This window comes from Phoca vitulina, unplaced genomic scaffold, assembly GCF_004348235.1.
Source record: "Phoca vitulina isolate PV1807 unplaced genomic scaffold, GSC_HSeal_1.0 scaffold75, whole genome shotgun sequence".
Lineage (NCBI taxonomy): Eukaryota > Metazoa > Chordata > Mammalia > Carnivora > Phocidae > Phoca > Phoca vitulina.
The window spans coordinates 2,234,878-2,252,254 of NW_022589778.1; the positions used below are offsets into that span (position 1 = coordinate 2,234,878).

At 43.0% G+C, this 17,377-nt stretch overlaps 1 protein-coding gene across 3 annotated transcripts in view; it reads right to left on the reverse strand.

Moving 5' to 3' along the window:
- The window catches only part of TEK (TEK receptor tyrosine kinase), a 93,999-nt gene that overhangs the window by 33,261 nt on the left and 43,361 nt on the right, over positions 1-17,377 (reverse strand). For 2 of the 3 annotated variants that reach the window (XM_032393661.1, XM_032393660.1), the window contains exons 3-8: positions 9,988-10,098; positions 8,972-9,124; positions 6,096-6,227; positions 5,385-5,525; positions 4,690-4,818; positions 1,544-1,695 (exon numbers count right to left, since the gene is read on the reverse strand). In XM_032393661.1, the coding sequence (XP_032249552.1) occupies positions 1,544-1,695; positions 4,690-4,818; positions 5,385-5,525; positions 6,096-6,227; positions 8,972-9,124; positions 9,988-10,098 (818 nt within the window). The remainder of the gene's footprint in view (positions 1-1,543; positions 1,696-4,689; positions 4,819-5,384; positions 5,526-6,095; positions 6,228-8,971; positions 9,125-9,987; positions 10,099-17,377) is intronic. The other variant, XM_032393662.1, reaches the window with a different exon arrangement.

Consider the following 17,377-nt stretch of genomic DNA (forward strand, 5'->3'; position numbering starts at 1 on the left):
ATAAGAAGTTTTCTAGGAGAGATTAAGAAGCCAAATGCAACACTAGTATAATCATTGGCTTATTTCCAAAGCTATTGTAGTAGCCCTGAAAGTTTATATTGGATTGATGCCCTCTCAGATCCTGCTGTTGTGTTTGTGTGTTCGGGAGTGTGGGGTAAACACTTACAGGCTAGGAATCTAATTCCTTTAAACTGCTCTGGTAACATTTGTCCCTTCCCTGTTTAATACAGAGATGGCTGGGTGAGAGGACAAAATGGCTTCCCAAAATAATTGAGGAGCTATCGAGTGGAGTATCGTGGGAAAGATCAGGGCTCTGAAGACACATGGACCTCAATTCACATCCCTACTCTGCCACTCTTGACCGATTCCTTACTCAAATTCACCCAGCCAATTTCCACTTCTATAGAAAGGGGACAGGGAATATTAAGCAGCATGAATACAGCACGGTTGACCCTCACTAGATGGTAGCTGTTACTTCCATTAACTCAGGAAAAGGCCAACAAGATTTTAAGAAGCTCTCGGTTGGCTTCACTACCTAATGAGTTGTTTAAGTGGAATCAGGAATATCTGATGTGTAGAAACCAATAATGGCACATTCTACATATCCCGCCCCCAGGAGGCCAGGGGCATCTACCCTCTTGTCAGGTTGATTTTCAGTCATCTTTGAGAAGAAAAAAAAAAAAAAAAGATAACCACTTCAAAATGCTTAGATAAGAAAATACATCAACTTCCTGAGGATCTCTGGTGACACAGAGAATTTTGGGGAACTCCTTTCTGTGCTGCATTCGAGACTGTTGGGAGAGAGAAGGGAAGCATATTGAAAAGTTGCTTAGTTCTTTCCAGCAAAGAAAAATTGCTTGGACAACACCCTAATCAGTGCTGAGCACCAGCAACAAGGGCAGAGTGAAGAGGTCAGGGGCCCGAGGAATGTATTCAGATCCAGGGGATTCCATGGTTTATGGTTTCTGAATGGGAAGTGTGAGAGCAGATCTATATAGAATCAACCAAATTAGGCTGAACTCCCCTCTTTTATACTCTGCTAATTTTTGTTCCAAAGAACACAATAGAAGTAGACCAGTCATCAGAGTTCCATTTCCTGATAGCACGTGGTAGGTAACATGAGAATCTCCTGCTGATTCATGGGGCCACACCTTGCCACATCCTTTGGTGGCCACAAGACCACCTCATTCTTCCCGATATGAGAAGTTAGAACACGGGGATATACCGTGAGGAGCAGAGCCTGCATAGGCTAATGTATACCTCTCAACACACACAGTTGGAAAGTTCTGCGGGATGAGTGCGATCGGCGGCACTCAGCGTCCTCAATTCCACTGTGGTGGTCTCTTTCCAGCCTTGCCCTGGGGTACTGGCCAGGCTGCAGTGACTCTGCTCTACCTCCCCAGGGACACGGCATTTGGTCCAAGGTAACAACACTCTGGCTTCGGAGGATGCAAGCCCCAGCGTTGGATCCAGCCTGTAGCGAGGGGATTACCCACTGAAAGCATCTAGTGGTGTGAGGAGCCAGATTAAGAATAACTCTTACATGGAGCACTGTCCCATCTGGCTTCACGAGAGTCATTTCTTCATTGGCAGGTAGTGGCCAGCCAGATGCTTTGCAGATGGGGTTAAATTTACCACTGTTTACTTCTATGTGATCCGGCAAATCCTCTATCTTTGGGATCATCCTTGGCGTGCCTGCATGTGAAAAACAGCTCTGTGAAATCTAATCTTTGACACAGCAGCGAAAGTAATAAAAGCAGCTACAATTTGGCAAGTCACGTCCCAGGTAAGAACCTTGCAAGTATTATATTGTTTTACCATCACATAATAAATTTGTGGGGGAATGCTACTGTGGTCCCCATTTTACAGATGAGGACACTGAAGCTCAGAGTCCAGAATCAAGCTCAGATCTGTATGAATCCAGAGTCCTCACTCTGCCTTAATGCCGTGCTCCCCTCAGTGGATCTGGGATGGACAGTCTCTATATTAAAATGATCATCATGGGGCGCCTGGGTGGCTCGGGCGTTAAGCGTCTGCCTTCAGCTCAGGTCATGATCCCAGGATCCTGGGATTGAGCCCCGCATTGGGCTCCCTGCTCCATGGGAAGCCTGCTTCTCCCTCTCCCGCTCACCCTGCTTGTATTCCTGTTCTCGCTGTCTCTCTCTCTGTCAAATAAATAAATAAAATCTTTAAAAATAATAAAATAAAATAAAATAAAATAAAATAAAATAAAATAAAATAAAATAAAATGATCATCATGACCACAACTTCCCTGGCCTTACTTTTCAGCTCCTTTTTACTTTTTAAGAGAATGTTAACAAAAACAAAAGCAAAAACAAAAACTAGGTCCTCTTTGACTCCGCAAACAATCCCATGATATTGCTGACCAACATGATCCTCCATTTTGACATACAAGACATAGCGCATTGAATCTGCAAGTAGCAAGTGATGAAAAACATTCACACTTACATGCAGGAGGTGAAGTGGAACAGAACTACTCCCTCAGACTGTTTCTAGGCAACAACCCAATCACAAGTGTTGCCACCAATACTGAAAGACAACGTCTCTGATATCAACAGGCTATCAAGACTCCTTGCCTAATACCTACATTGTAGAGAAGGAATAATCCTGAAATATAACAATTTTATTCTGAATTGTAGGGTCTTAGAGAACCTCAGACCCTTTGTAACTACATGTGAGACACAGTAGAAAACAGTTCAGCACTTAGTGAAGACTGGGGGTATTGGAAATGCCCCCCAAGAGCAGCAGGGACTTACAAGCTGTTGGACACTTGGCGGTGGGGGTGGGGGGGTGAAGGTAGGCAGGGCCATGGTAAACACAACATTCATATTTTATATTGATGTCCTATTTCCCGGGCCTAGAACGCAATGCGTAAAGGGTATGGAGCAGGAAGGAAAGAGGTCTAAGAACTATAAGGGTAATTCCTTGACCGGTCTGTAGACTTGAAGGGACTGTGATTAGAATCTACCAGATTTTTCGGTTTAAGAAATTATTCGAGTAGGAACTTTAAAAAGGGCTTTGACACTTTGAAGGCAGTTAAGTCTTTCCTGCACTGTCGCCTTGCATTTCCTGCAGTCCGCCGGAGGTGAAGGTGGGTGCACAGGTGGAGATGGAGAAGAAGCGGGGAGGAGGGGGGCGCGGAGCTGCTCTCTGAAAGCCGGGGGCCTGGATCTAGGTCTGAGGTGCTCACCCCTTTTGCAACTTCAGGCTCAGAAAAGAAAAGCAGGCATGAAATTGAAAATTCAAATCCTTCAGCTTGTTAGCTGTCTATTTTCAACCCAATCCTCCAACAGCCCCAAGGCCTTTCCTTCCCTTCCTAGACCCTCCCAGGTTCCTGCCCTGCGGCCAAAAGTCTGAACACTGGGGGAAGAAAGTGAACACGTGAAACTAAGCCAAAGCCTTTGAGAAAACAATTGTTGGTATTTTCCTCCCATATTTGTTCGATTTTTAAAATGAACAGAGAAAAAGCCGTAAAGGTCTTGGTCTTGCTGCTCTGAGTGTAGATTCCTTTCTGTAACATTTAGATTTGTAGGATCGGAAAAGTAATATATGTTCATTATTTTTACATTTTGAAAATATGTAAAAATGTGTTTCTTTTAATTTTAAAAAGTATATTCTAGGGCAGGAATGAGCAAACTTTTTCTGTAAAGGACTAGACAGTAAATATTTTCAGCTTTGCAGGCTGAAAGTTCTCTGATAACTACTCAACCCTGATGTCATGTGCAAGCAGCCATAGATTATAAGTTCTAAACGAATTAGTGTGGCTATGTGCCAATCAAATTAACAACAGACAGTAGGGAAATAAAAAGGATAAATGCTACAATACAGTTAAACCTCAAAAACTGTGTGGTCAGTGAAAGAAGCCAGCCACAAAAGACCACGTCATGTGTGATCCCATTCACGGTTTATGAAGTGTCAAGAATAAGTCAACCTATAGAGACAAAAAGTAAATTCATGGTTGCCAGGGGTGAGAGGAGAGGAGAATGGGAGTTACGACTAATAGGTACAAGCTTTCTTTTGGTATGGCAGAAACATTCTAAAATTAGATCGCGGTAATGGTTGCACAACACTGTAAATATACTAAAAATCATTCAGTTGTACATTTAAAACGAATGAACTTCATGGTATAAAAATGATATCTCAATAAAGCTGTTAAAAAAAATAGCAAACTGGATTTGGTCTGTGGGTCAGAGTTTGCGGACCCCTGGCTCTACGGTAATTTCTGAACTAGAATTACTTAAAATTTCATTTTGAGACTTCATCTTTTCTCTTTTTGCTTCTTTTTTATATCTTTCTTTTCAAAAATATCCTTTGTCCAAATCCCTCCAAAGTAGTTCTTCCATGTTGTACGTATCCTGGGAAAAGATCGTTCCCAGGGAAGGGAGCAGACGAGGTAGGCAGAGCCCCCGGCTAGCCAGTCGTCACTCTCTGTGCCACAAAGAGCACGTGGTTTATTCCCAGTGGAAGGAGAAATGAAGGCCAGTAGGAGGGCCTGTAGCAAAGAATAAGAATGTTGTCCTTTAGGACTTGGGATATATCCTTCCCAACTTCTGGATGGAAACAGAAGGGGCTTGAGGAATTTGGCCTGCTGGGGCAAGAACTATAACCAGCAAAGCTCAGTTCAGACATGCTAAACGTGGCCCTAAGTACAGTGTTACCTTGCTTTACCTTCATTCTCACACTGGAGCCCTTGGCGTTCTGGAGAGCAGAGACATCCTTGGAACCGATCACACAGCTCCCCGTGGGTGCACCTGCAACTAAGCTTACAGTCTGGCCCGTAATAACCCGGCTGGCACGCTGTGAACCAAGACACCAGAACCATTGTTAACAGAGACGAAGGGAGAAAACTAAAGCTGTGGGTGGCTAGGAGCTGAAGTTAGTACTGCCTCTGTGAGGCCCACAGAAGAAAAGATCTTCCTCTATTTTCAAATCCCAAATCCTGTCCGGATTGGACCTCAGAGCTCTGCTATCTACAGCCCACTGAAAAAAAAAACAAAAAACAAATCTCTATGGCCTTCCAACTCAAAGTGTGTTCTCAAAACCAGCAGCATGAGCACCATCTGGGAGTTTTGGGAAATGCAGACCTCAGGAGCCACTCCAACACCTATGGAATCAGAGTCTGTGTTTTAATAAGAACCCCAGATGATGTGCTAGGGAAGCACTTTCTATAAGGTCCAGAGTCTTAATTATGAAAGCATCATTAACTTGGGATGAAAACATCTGTGATTCAAAACCCTGTAGCTCAGCCCTGGACAGCTGAGTGAACAGTCCAGGTACCTCCCACGCTATTATCTCCAGCAAGCTAGATCTCCTTGGTATACCTGCTAGAACGTTTTTTGTTCAAGGGTATGATCGGCACATACCTTCATTGCATTGCAGACCCTGCCAACCTGCGGCACAGGAGCACCCATAGGGGTCTGGGAGACAGAACACATAGGACTTGCATCCCTCTGGTCCACTACACCTTTCTTTACAAGTTCTGCCAAATGTGTGCAGCTCACAAGCTTTGGGAGGGGGGCAGAAAAAGATGATTCAGCGTCAAATATTCAACCCCTTGAAATGTATGCATCTTCTTTTACGGGTCTCCCCTAGACTAGTGAAGATGGAAAATAATCCAGTCTCAGCTGTGGCGTGGACAGCGTTACAGTGATTGGCAATAGAGAACCTTTAGGAAAGGGTACCTTTCTCCAATTCACACCGAGGTCCCACAGGGCCTAACATGGGCCATTTAGTTTCTGTTCCCAGTGGTGTACAGAGTTAAAATTCTATATCCAGCAATGATGGCTTTTTATTTTTTTTAATTTTATTTTATTATGTCATGTTAGTCACCATATAGTACATCATTAGTTTTTGACGTAGTGTTCCATGATTCATTGTTTACGTATAACACCCAGTGGTCCATGCAGTACGTGCCCTCCTTAATACCCATCACCGGGCTAAACCATCCCCCCCCACCCCCCGCCCCTCTGAAACCCTCAGTTTGTTTCCCAAAGTCCATAGTCTCTCATGGTTTTTCTCCCCCTCCGATTCCCCCCCTTCATCCACAACTTACTCATCAAGCGCTCTTGACTTACCCTTCTCACAGGTCTTCCCCATAAACCCAGGTGGGCAAATGCATTCTCCTGTATCTTCGTGGCAGACACCATTGTTCTTACACTCAGTGCAGACACGGTTACATTCAGGTCCCCACTTCTGAGCTTCACATCCTTTTAAGGAAAACAAGGCTCTGGTGAGTAGAGCACACTCACTCCCTAAACCTTTACTGAGCACCTACAACATGGCAGTCATTTTAGCGGACACTAGTAAATGAAGAGAAACAAAATACAATCTCCTAAAAGCTAACAGTCTTCTGTGGGAAACAGACATGGAAACAGGTAATAAGGATAGAAACAAAGACAAGGAGGGGCACCTGGATGGCTCAGTCAGTTAAGCATCTGCCTTCCACTTGGGTCATGTTTCCAAGGTCCTGGGATCAAGTCCCACATCGGACTCCCTGCTCAGCGGGGAGCCTGCTTTTCCCTCTCCACCTTGCTTGTGCTCTCTGTCGCTATCTCTGTCTCTCTCTCTCAAATAAATAAATAAAATCTTAAAAAAAAAAAAGACAAGGAGTACCTAATCCTGTCTTGGGGATAGAAGAGGGTATAAAGGAAGGCATCCCGGAGGAGGTGGTATGTGAGAGAGGAATTTGCATGACCACATAATCAGCAAAGAAGATAGGCTGCAGAGTGTGTTCCAAGCAAAGGTGAGGCAGGGAAGGAAAGCCTGGCATTTTCCAGAGCTGCAGGTATGATCAGAGCTAGAACGATGGTTTTCCAAGTGTGATCCCTGACCAATAGCTTCTTCATTACCTGGGAATCTGCTACAGATGCAAATCTCAAATCTCAAATTGCATCTGAATTGGAGGTGGCCTAGCAATCTATGCTTGCCAAGTCCTCCACGTAATTGTGATGCATGCCAGAGTGTGAGAACCTCTGGTCTGCAGTCTGTAGAGACAAGATTCAGCTCAGAAGCGAGCAGAAGCTGGTAGCATCCACCTGTTTTCAGGTAAAAAACATACAGGACGTGAAAGAATATACATAAAACCTAAAGTACAAGGAATGGTAAAAGGGTTCTAGATTCTTATTTCCTAGATACGTCTTTCTAACATTTGGTGATTTTAGATGGTTTTTTGGGTCCAAGGACACCTTCTGATATAAGGAAAAAACGCAAGGGGGTTGGCATGACCTTTTGTGGTCAGGGATTTAATTTCTCATCTGAAAGGAACTAGTGTTTTGTCCCTGAATGTTAGTCTCACGGTGGTAAGCTTGGACCTGTGCCTACAGCTGATGTAACTTTATAATTTCTTTGGCAAGAATTCCTGGTTATCAGTATTTTCTCTAAAATAATCAGGAAGACTGTCTACACAGACCCTTTCTTACAGACTTCCATTTAATAGATAAAGCTACAAAATGTCTAAAAGTTAATATTTACATGCCTTAATATATAAAGGGAAAAATACTTCTGCACAATTAGTGATTTCTTGAGAGCCAGACCACAGGTTATTTGCACGTGTTGAAAACTAATGATGGCAGCCTATGGAGAAGAAAATGGGCTTCCTGTTACATTAAACTATGTCTCTAGCTCTCTACTTATCTATAGACCTTTCCCAGCTTCTCCCTCAGCCTGGGAAAGACAATAGAATAAAGCTTGAAGGGAAAACTGGAGTGACCTCCTGGGGATGGAGAAGCTAGGAAAAGAGTTTGTTGATAAGCAACAAGATGTAATCAGGCTTCTGTGATTTTCATCAAAAGCCCTGAGTTTTTATATTTTAGGAAACCAAATATTCGTGAATACGGAGAGAAATCCTATAAACTCATTGGTTGTTTAAGAAACTTCTTATCCTTGTATTTTCATACCAACAAAATGCTGGGCACAGAGTTATGTTCAATATATATTTGTTGAATGAACAAACAAATGAATGAATATAATGCAAAGAAAAAGAATAACTATTCATGAGTTAGAGATTCCAAACATTAGAAGAATGACAGAGCAGCCCAAATACTTAGACCTGAGTTGTTTAATATCATGAATACTTGGTATAGCGAGGAAAATCCAAGGCAGGTTTTTCTTTCTATAAATCAATTTCTTATAAAAACTAATGGTTGATAGTTACTCCCCATTTTGTTAGTTGTAAGGGGGGGGCAGAGTGTTTACTAGTTCTAACTAGTGAATGTTAGATGTTATTTATTTATTTATTTGAGAGAGAACACGAGGGGTTAGGGAAGAGCGGGGGGTGGGGGGGGAAGAATCTTAAGCGGGCTCCGTGCTGAGCGCAAAGCCCAACGAGGGGCTTGATCTGATGACCCTGAGATCATGACCTGAGCTGAAATCAACAGTCGGGTGCTTAACTGACTGAGCCACCCAAGCGCCTCACAGGAGACTTAATGTTTAACTAGATATTAGACCAATCCAGAAGGCACAACTCATCCCCATGTATCAGATACCTTTAAGGGAGACTGCCCAGCTCACTGTGATGCCCCCTTTTAATGGGAAGGAAGCTGCTACTCAAGTGTGAAGTCCTAGAGAGCACGGTGGTATGCGGTTCCACGGTTGGCTATGGCTCACTGGTCTAGGCCAGGAGACATCTGACATATATTAGGGCAATCTGATTCTTTATCCTGGGAATTCAAATTTAGTAAGTAAAAGAAACATTGCTGAAGCACAGGTAGGGTAAGAGTAGCCTCCTAGAGAGAAAGTCCATCCACCCCCACCCATGCTGAGCCCCAGATCTTCCCTGGGGCCAGTCTTTTCTGGAAACTTGTTTGTCAGCTGTTCCACCAATTTTCATGAGCCCTTAGTATACTTCCAACCAATCCCTGGTTTTTGCTTAAGTAGCCAGAGTCAGTTTCTGTTATTTGCAGCTAAAAATCCTAACAACCAAATCACAGATTGTGGCCTCTCAGTCACTTACTCCGGACTATCAGCCTGGTGAAGGCCGAGGTGAAGAGGTTTCCTCCTATGTACCTGGCTGAGTACACTCCAGCATCCTGGGGCTGAGCGTGAGGCAGATGCACTTCTAAAATATCAGGTACTTCGTGCCGGGGCACTGAGTGGATGAAGGAACCTTATAAGGGAGAAGAGTGGAGAACAGTGGGTCACACGCAGGTACTCCTGTTTCCCTATCTGGCCTCTCCACTTCATCAGCTCTCCCTGACTGGATATAGAAAATGTGCTCTAGCATATCGGATGTAGAAGAATGAAAAGGCTGAGCCAGGCAATGCTCTCCCCCTAATTGAAAAAGTTATGGTGCTAGAGCAGATAGGTCAGTCTACACAATCTACCACCAAAGGTATGAAGATAGAAGTAAGGCTAAAGTGCCTATCTTCTGCAGGAAGAGATGAACGGGCAAGGGCATCCCTGCCACGAATCTATTAATCAGGAGATACCTAGAATCACTATCCCAATATGGAAGTCCTATCCACCCACAGAACCCAGAATAGTCCCCATCAATATTTCGCTGGCTCAGGCAACTGCCACCAGGTGGTGCCAAACCACAGGTGGAACTGGTCAGATTTGTAAGACACAGTTGGACTCCCAGACCTACCACCAGCTGGCTTCCCAGGCTCCATCTGGTAATTTCCTTAACCTTGCAATCAAGCAACCCTCATTTCACATGGCTGAATTTGGGACCTCACTTATCACCTCATCATGGGGATTTATTGTACATTCAACAATTTCATATTATATATTCATAAATATAGAATGTACGTACATTCATATATGTATATGAATCTCTACTTCACTCGATTAAGCGACCGACCACATTGCCCAATAGAGCTTCTTTAATAAGATTCTGCTGGCTTGCATCATAACAGCTTTGTTTCCAACATCTGCCCCCAAGACTATACCAGGATAATGACCCAATACGTTTCATGCGATCTCATGTCTCACACCATGGTGCTGGCAGGAAACGAAACACATACTCACCATTTTTGTAAATCACTGCATCTTCTTCTTTAGTCAACACCTTTTTGAAAGATATGTTCACATTATCTCCCCTGTCCACAGTCATGGTTAAAGTAGCTGGTAGGAAGGAAGCTTTTAAAAGAGAGAAAGAAAACAAATAAGAAAATGAGGTCACAGATTTTCTCCAGGAGCAACTGAACTTTGAACTTCAGAAGATGGGGGCTGGCACTTGCCAGAAGTCAGCTGATTTGTAACAGGAAAAATAATGGCAGCTAATGGGCTTTAAACTTCGTTAAGGTTTTGAAAAATGTGATGAAAGGAATAGTCATTCTCTCCGTAAAAAGGTAAATATATATATACACACACTATACATATACACATTTTTTTCCATACAACTAGTTGGGGAGATAAGGACTTTATGTTGATTAATATCTGATATCAAACTAAGACCTGATATTAGCTATAAACTATAGTAACAATGAATCAAACACCCTTCTCCAATCCCTACCAAGTTTTCTCAAAGTGGAAAAGAATAGAAATGGTTAGATATTTGCCAGATTGCTCTTCCCTTTTGGGTCATGGTCCTTTTGGGTTGTATTGATCCAACTAATTCTAATTGCTTTGGAATGCTACAAGCATTTCTCGAATGGAATCAGCACAATGCTGGACTTATTACCAATGGTGTAAATACTGGAATATTGGACAATAAGGCAAAGATGAGACCCAGTATCTTCCTCTGAATTATATATAAATATACATTTATTATATAATATAAATATATAATTAAATATATAGACATACACACAAACTGACATAGAAATTGAACTGGGCAGTACTGGGAAGACCCTAGGGAAGCTATTGTATATTTGGCTTATAAAACCCTTTTGGAAACATCTTTCTTTGTGTCAGTCTTGAAATACAACATTGCCGGAGTCCTTTGGTTTGTTGGACAAGATGTGTGAATAAAATCTTCTAGCATTCTTCCAGCCACAACAGTTTCTGAATTCCCTTAATTTACATCATAACCTACAGAGAGCCACAATTACCAGAATAAGAGAGGATTAACTTTAGGCTTTATTGAGGTGAGCCAATTTTTTAAAATTTCAGCCTTATTGAGATATAATTGACATACAGGTTAAGCCAATTTTTAAAATTTAAGGATCACCACTAAAAGAAGAGAATCAGAATATATAATTATCCTAAACATGGAGAGCAGGAGAGATATAAAAGGAGAGAAAAAAGCCCAAATAAAAATCACAGCATACAGAAAAGATAGATTCTGCCAAATGTATGTCAAAAGCCAGAGAATCCTAGAAGGAATTTTTTTAAAAATACATATATATATATGCGCCCTTTTTCATGACCTACACATTAAACATAGTAACACATAAGACTGAGGGAGAGAGGGCGCCTGGGTGGCTCAGTTGGTTAAGCGACTGCCTTCGGCTCAGGTCATGATCCTGGAGTCCCTGGATCGAGTCCCACATCGGGCTCCCTGCTCAGCAGGGAGCCTGCTTCTCCCTCTGACCCTCCCCCCTCTCATGTGCTCTCTCTCTCTCATTCTGTCTCAAATAAATAGATAAAATCTTTAAAAAAAAAAAAAAAAAAAAAAAAAACAAAAAAATTAAAAAAAAAAAAAAAGACTGAGGGAGAGAAAAATGTATGCCAGACTCACTAACTGAAAGAAGCTTGTATTGCAATATTTATGTCAGAAAAAATAATTTATTCTAAAGCCAAAACAAAATTTTAGGGATAAAGATGGTCTTTACATGATGATATAAAAAATGGAAGATCTAGTAATCGTGAACTTATATATGCATCTAACAACAGCTTCAAAACCCACGAAACAGAAACTGACCGAATTAAAGGAAGAAACTGACAAATCCACAAGCATTGTGGAAACTTTCAGAAATTGATGCATCACAGACCAAAAATTACTAAGGACAAATAACGAAAACCTGAGTAACGCAATTAAAGATCTGTTGGCTATTCATGGATCCCTGTACCCAGTTATAAGAACATGTGTTCAAGCATATTGCCTGCTTTATTAAGCCACAAAGCACATCTCTATAAATAACATAGAATCAATATCTTATAGAACAAGTTCTCTGACCAGAAGCACCTAAATTAGAAAGCACCCTGTGCCCTAAGGTTTGGATCCCTATGGCATTTCAGCCTAGGAGCAAGCAAGCCTGCTGCAGTCGGCGGGGTGAATCAGCCTTCCTTCCTGGCTCCTCTGTGGCTCTCAGACTCGTGGCTTGAGAGAGGCTGATTAGGTACGTGCACACCATGGGCTTAGAGGGCTACCCTGGGGGGCAGAAGATGCCTCGAACTACACTCAGAAGGATTCAGCTTTAGGTTCCTCTGCCTGTTCTTCTCTGTGTCTGCACACCCAGGCATGGTGCCCTGCCAGGACAGCCCCATCAATGTGTTTGGTGACATGGGGCACATCTAGAGAGAGAATGGGATAGATCCAAGGGCAGTGTGAGCGCTGAAAGAAGACAGTCCTGGGCTTGAAGCTACTCTCCACCACTTACTGGACCTCTCTGAACGAGTTACTTAACCTCTGAACATCTCAGCTTCTTCGTCTCTAATTTAGAAGTAAAAGTATTCACTTTGAAAGGTTGTTGGGAATATGAAATGATGTATTCCAAGCCCCTGGGTACTTAGAAGAGGTCAGTATCCTTTCCAAATAACAACAAACGACAACACTGCTGTGCTGACATTTGTAATATGGACAACAGTGGCAGCTTTCTCACAGTTCTAAGACGGATCAAGCATGCAGGGAAGGCACGCACGACCAGCAGGGAGACCTAATGGGGCTCCCGCTCGCAATGACAAGGGGCTTCCTCGAGCAAAACTAACGCGTTCAGCTCCTGCTCTCTGTGGCATGATCCTGGGCTCCTGTGAGAATCTTTTGTGACCATTTTATACAGTTGTTCCTTTCTCTGTGGTTTGTTTTGATTTTCTGCCCCTTTGTGTGAAGATCTGACCATGGAACTTCTCACTCAGCTTTGTATCCTGAAAAGGAACTGACATTCCCCACTAGGCTCGACTCCCAACTCCAACGGCACTTTTCTTTTTCCCCCACTCTGTGGCTCTTTATTTTTTCAGATTTGGTGGCTTTTAAGCTCCCTGTTTTCTTTCTTTTTTTTTTTCTTAAGATTTTATTTATTTATTTGTCAGAGAGAGAGAGAAAGCACAACCAGGGGGAACGGCAGACAGAGAGGGAGACGCAGGCTCCCCGCTGAGCAAGGAGCCCGATGCGGGACTTGATCCCAGTTCCCTGGGATCATGACCTGAGCTGAAGGCAGACATTTAATAGACTGAGCCACCCAGGCGTCCCATAAGCTCCCTTTTTTCTTAGGTGGAAACATGGTCACAGCAGAGTCCACCACTATCCAGTCTGCCACCTCCTGTATTAGGGGCTCTAGGTTGACTGTTCTCTGCTGAGTATTAATAAAGGGGTCTACAACCTTCACGCTGTACTTTGATGACAAAGGAGCCCCACTTGGACACAGTACGCATAGATTAATGTCATGTGACTTGACTGGATCATGAAAACAATAAGCACCTTTCAATAGTGCCTACTAACAGGCCCTACTTTTTCTAAGCACTTTATACAGATTTAATTTTCACAATGTTTCTATCAGATAGATACTACAATTATCCTAATTTTACAAATGAGGAAATTAAGATACAGAGAGGTAAAGTAACTTGTCCAAAATCACACAGCAAGTTCATGGGAGGGTCAGGATTTGAGCTAGGTTACTTGGCTTTGGAAGCCTTTCAGAGGTTATATAATGTTAGCACTCAAAAGGCTTTAAAGTCCTAGTACCTCGTTTATAAATGAGATTGCTAGGGCCTGAATCTGAAGGTGACTTGTTCAAGGTCATTTGGATGGGCTAGTTCATCAACAGAACTTAACTAAGAACATGATTCACTAATTCTTTAAGGGCTGGTGAAGAGAAGAGATGGTAGTAACAGTTATAAACAAAGATATTTCTCATCGATGTAAAATAATTGAGTTAATTTTGGGTGTCTCCTTTAATGACAAAGACTAAGGATAATAATGTAGTTTTAAGTCCGTTATTATTGTGTAGTCTCATGAGTGTGCTATCCACTGTCTACCCATGTGGGAGATGGAGTTAAGGCTGACTTAGTCTCTTACTTAGTCCCCTAAGGGTGACTTAGTCCCTTACTGTGAATCCATGTGAAAGTTGAGACACAAACTCAAGAGGCCCACACTTGCCTCAACCACACCAGCTCTCCAGACCCATCTCCCTCCAGGCCCCGTGCCTCAGCTCTCAATGGCAGCCGTTCTGAACTATATTCAGTTCTGCCAATGGGCCACGGATCACTCCCACTCAAGTCATGAACTTCCTTCTTCTCTGCCCCTTCCTTTCCCATATGTCTCACCAAGTCCCGCTCATCCTCAGTCTCCATGTAGATGTCCCTTTCTCCAGGAACCTTACACATCCCCTGGGATCCAAGGTAAGGGCCCCAAGGCTGTTCTCTGAATGCCCTTGCACGTCCCCACGCCAGGCCCCGCACAGCGCAGCGCCCCTGCTAGACTGAACCGCCAAGACACAAGTTCACGTCTGTTTTGAAAGGCAGCGCAGGGTGTTGGTTAGGGCCTGGCTTCTGGGATCAGCCTGCATGAACCTTTCCAGGTCCAACAAAGGAAACCGGGTGTGTGAATGCACCTAAGTTGCAATAGGTATAAGCCTCATCTATTAAAACCGGTCCTAACAGTCCTCACCAGAGACACATTTGGTAAAGACTAAATTATACAGTAACGTATACAAAACAGCTAGGGGAACGTCAGGCACGTAAGTATTCGGGAAATGTTACCGTCACTGCAGCTCCCATGTGTGACACAAAAAGAGGCCTAAGAGTACTTGAGGAATGAAAGAATATATGAATGAGTCGGATCCCAAGTTTTCCTCTTTATGCTTTTAACACATTCCTTTGTGTTGTTTGGATATAAATGCTCCTCCCTATCAACTTCACAAATCCTCTTTGCAAGGTTTGATGTCCTTAAAGTAAAGCTCTTTCTCAAATGAAACTAGGAAGGAAATAACCTATGTTTCCTCCTGATGGACACTCTGAGACAGCCGTTTAGATGTGAAAAGGTTTCAAACTTCATTTATACCTCCCTACCGCCAAATGAAATCACCACTGAGGTTTGAACAAATTGCTTTTGAATTTTTTTTTTTTTTTTGCATGATGCCATTGATAAAAACAGTTTAGCCATTTGGAGTGTGCGAGCCAAGGTAAGCGTGCTTTGGCACATCTCAAATGGATTTTCCACTTCCTCCCCAGATGCACGAGTCAGCAGCAAGCAGGAATATATCGCTGTTTATCCTATCCTGCTATGTCCCTGGGCAGGCACCTCTGGGATCCCATAGTGTTTTGCTAGGGAATTAATAGTGTCACGAAGACATCGTTGTGGAGGTTTTCCTGATTCACCATAAAGGATATCACTTTCCTCCCACTGTATTTCAGCTACTAGACGGTCAGCGAAAGAAACGGAGTCAGTTCAACAGCCTGAGATGTTGTTATTAAAATGCAGGAGAGAAAGCACTACCTCTTTTTCTATTTTGTATAAATTTCCACATTATGTTAATGGATGGTATTACATTTTTCCACAACTGAGTAGAAAAATAGTCTTACTAAATTATTGCTTATTCCAAGGCACTATGATGATTACTGAAGACTTACTATGAGCCAGATATATTGGTGGTCTCATTTGATTCTCAAACGTCTGGGGTAAAATCCCTACCTCCACTATTTTTTTCAAATGAGAAAAATGATTTCTTTTTTTATTTTAAGATTTTATTTATTTATTTGACAGAGAGAGACACAGCGAGAGAGGGAACACAAGCAGGGGGAGTGGGAGAGGGAGAAGCAGGCTTCCCGCGGAGCAGGGAGCCCGACGCGGGGCTTGATCCCAGGACCCTGGGATCATGACCTGAGCCGAAGACAGACGCTTAACGACTGAGCCACCCAGGCGCCCCAAGAAAAATGATTTCAATCAAGTAGTTTGCCCTGAATCCTATGATTCAGTTGCAGAGCGAGGCTCAAACCCATGTCTCTACACTGTGCCCTGGGTGGCTCTGCAGGCTTTCCGTTGGAGTTGCTCTACTTTACAAACCAAGCGTTCAGAATGGGGGAGGGTGGTTAACAGTAAGTGGGAGGGATGTGCCAAGCGTATGGTAATGGTCATCCGCACAGGCTCTGCAGTCAGGTCTCTTGGCATCAAATCCCCATTCCCACCATTGACAAACCGCTATTGTTACTCTCTAACTTACTTTGCAATATCTCATTTCACCCCAGCTTTTAGCAAAACAGCTACTGTATCCATCAAATTTTCATGTAAATTCACTTATGGGACCTGGTTTTGGTATACACCATCTTATTTCAAACTTAAGATGATTTTGAAGGTACTGTTATACTCATTTCACAGGTGATGCAAAATGAGACCAACGGATGTTAAGGAACTTGCCCAGGGCCCCAGAGCTGGTAAATGGTGGAGACAGAATTAAAACTCAGGTGAACAGGAATCTAAAAGCCATCTTCTCTCCATGCTTTCTCACTAGCAAGCCTGCCTTTACCTCATTTAACTGAATTTAAGCTCTCCTTTACCTGCGCTGGCCTAGACTTTCAGTTTGGAGCCATCATGACTGTTGGTCCTTGACTCCCAAAATTCTGGTTTAATATACTCTACAGGTTCTTACTTCCGCACTGTCAAGGACAGACCCAGGCCAGCCTGAAAAGGGCACATTTCATTCCTATGAAGCCAATGGGCACAAATCTCAGGTTACCTTCATTCAGAATGTGGAAACGTCAGCAGAAAGGCATAACTTTATACGAGTCAAATCCCGAATGACACGTGTGAAAAATAATAGGGCTGACTTTTTAGCCATGATAGCTTTGGCACACCTCACATCCCTTTGTTCAAACTCTCTTCCCTCACCGGAGAGCGGCATTCCTGGGAACGTCTGTTGTGCACTTTTCCCACTCACCCTAGTGTCATTTAAAGGTGACGGGTACAGTTTTGCTAAGAAAACCTTTTCTTTCATTTGTAATGAAGAGTAATTTTATCACTTTTGACTTTAAAATGAGCTTGCTGCCTTCAAATCTTTTAATTACCAACATTAGCAAATTCAAAGAAATCTTGTCAGGTGGACCCCAGTGAGGGGCTGACTCTAAGTCCTTGCTACCCAAAGTGTGGTGCACAGCCCAGAGGCACCTTATCACCTGGGACCTTGTGAGAAATGCACAATCTCGGAACTCTCCTCAAGGACCTACTGAATCAGAGTCTGCATTTTACCAAGACCCACGGGTGATCTATAAGCACATTCAACTTTGAGAAACACTGGTCTAAAAAAATGCAGACTCCTATCTA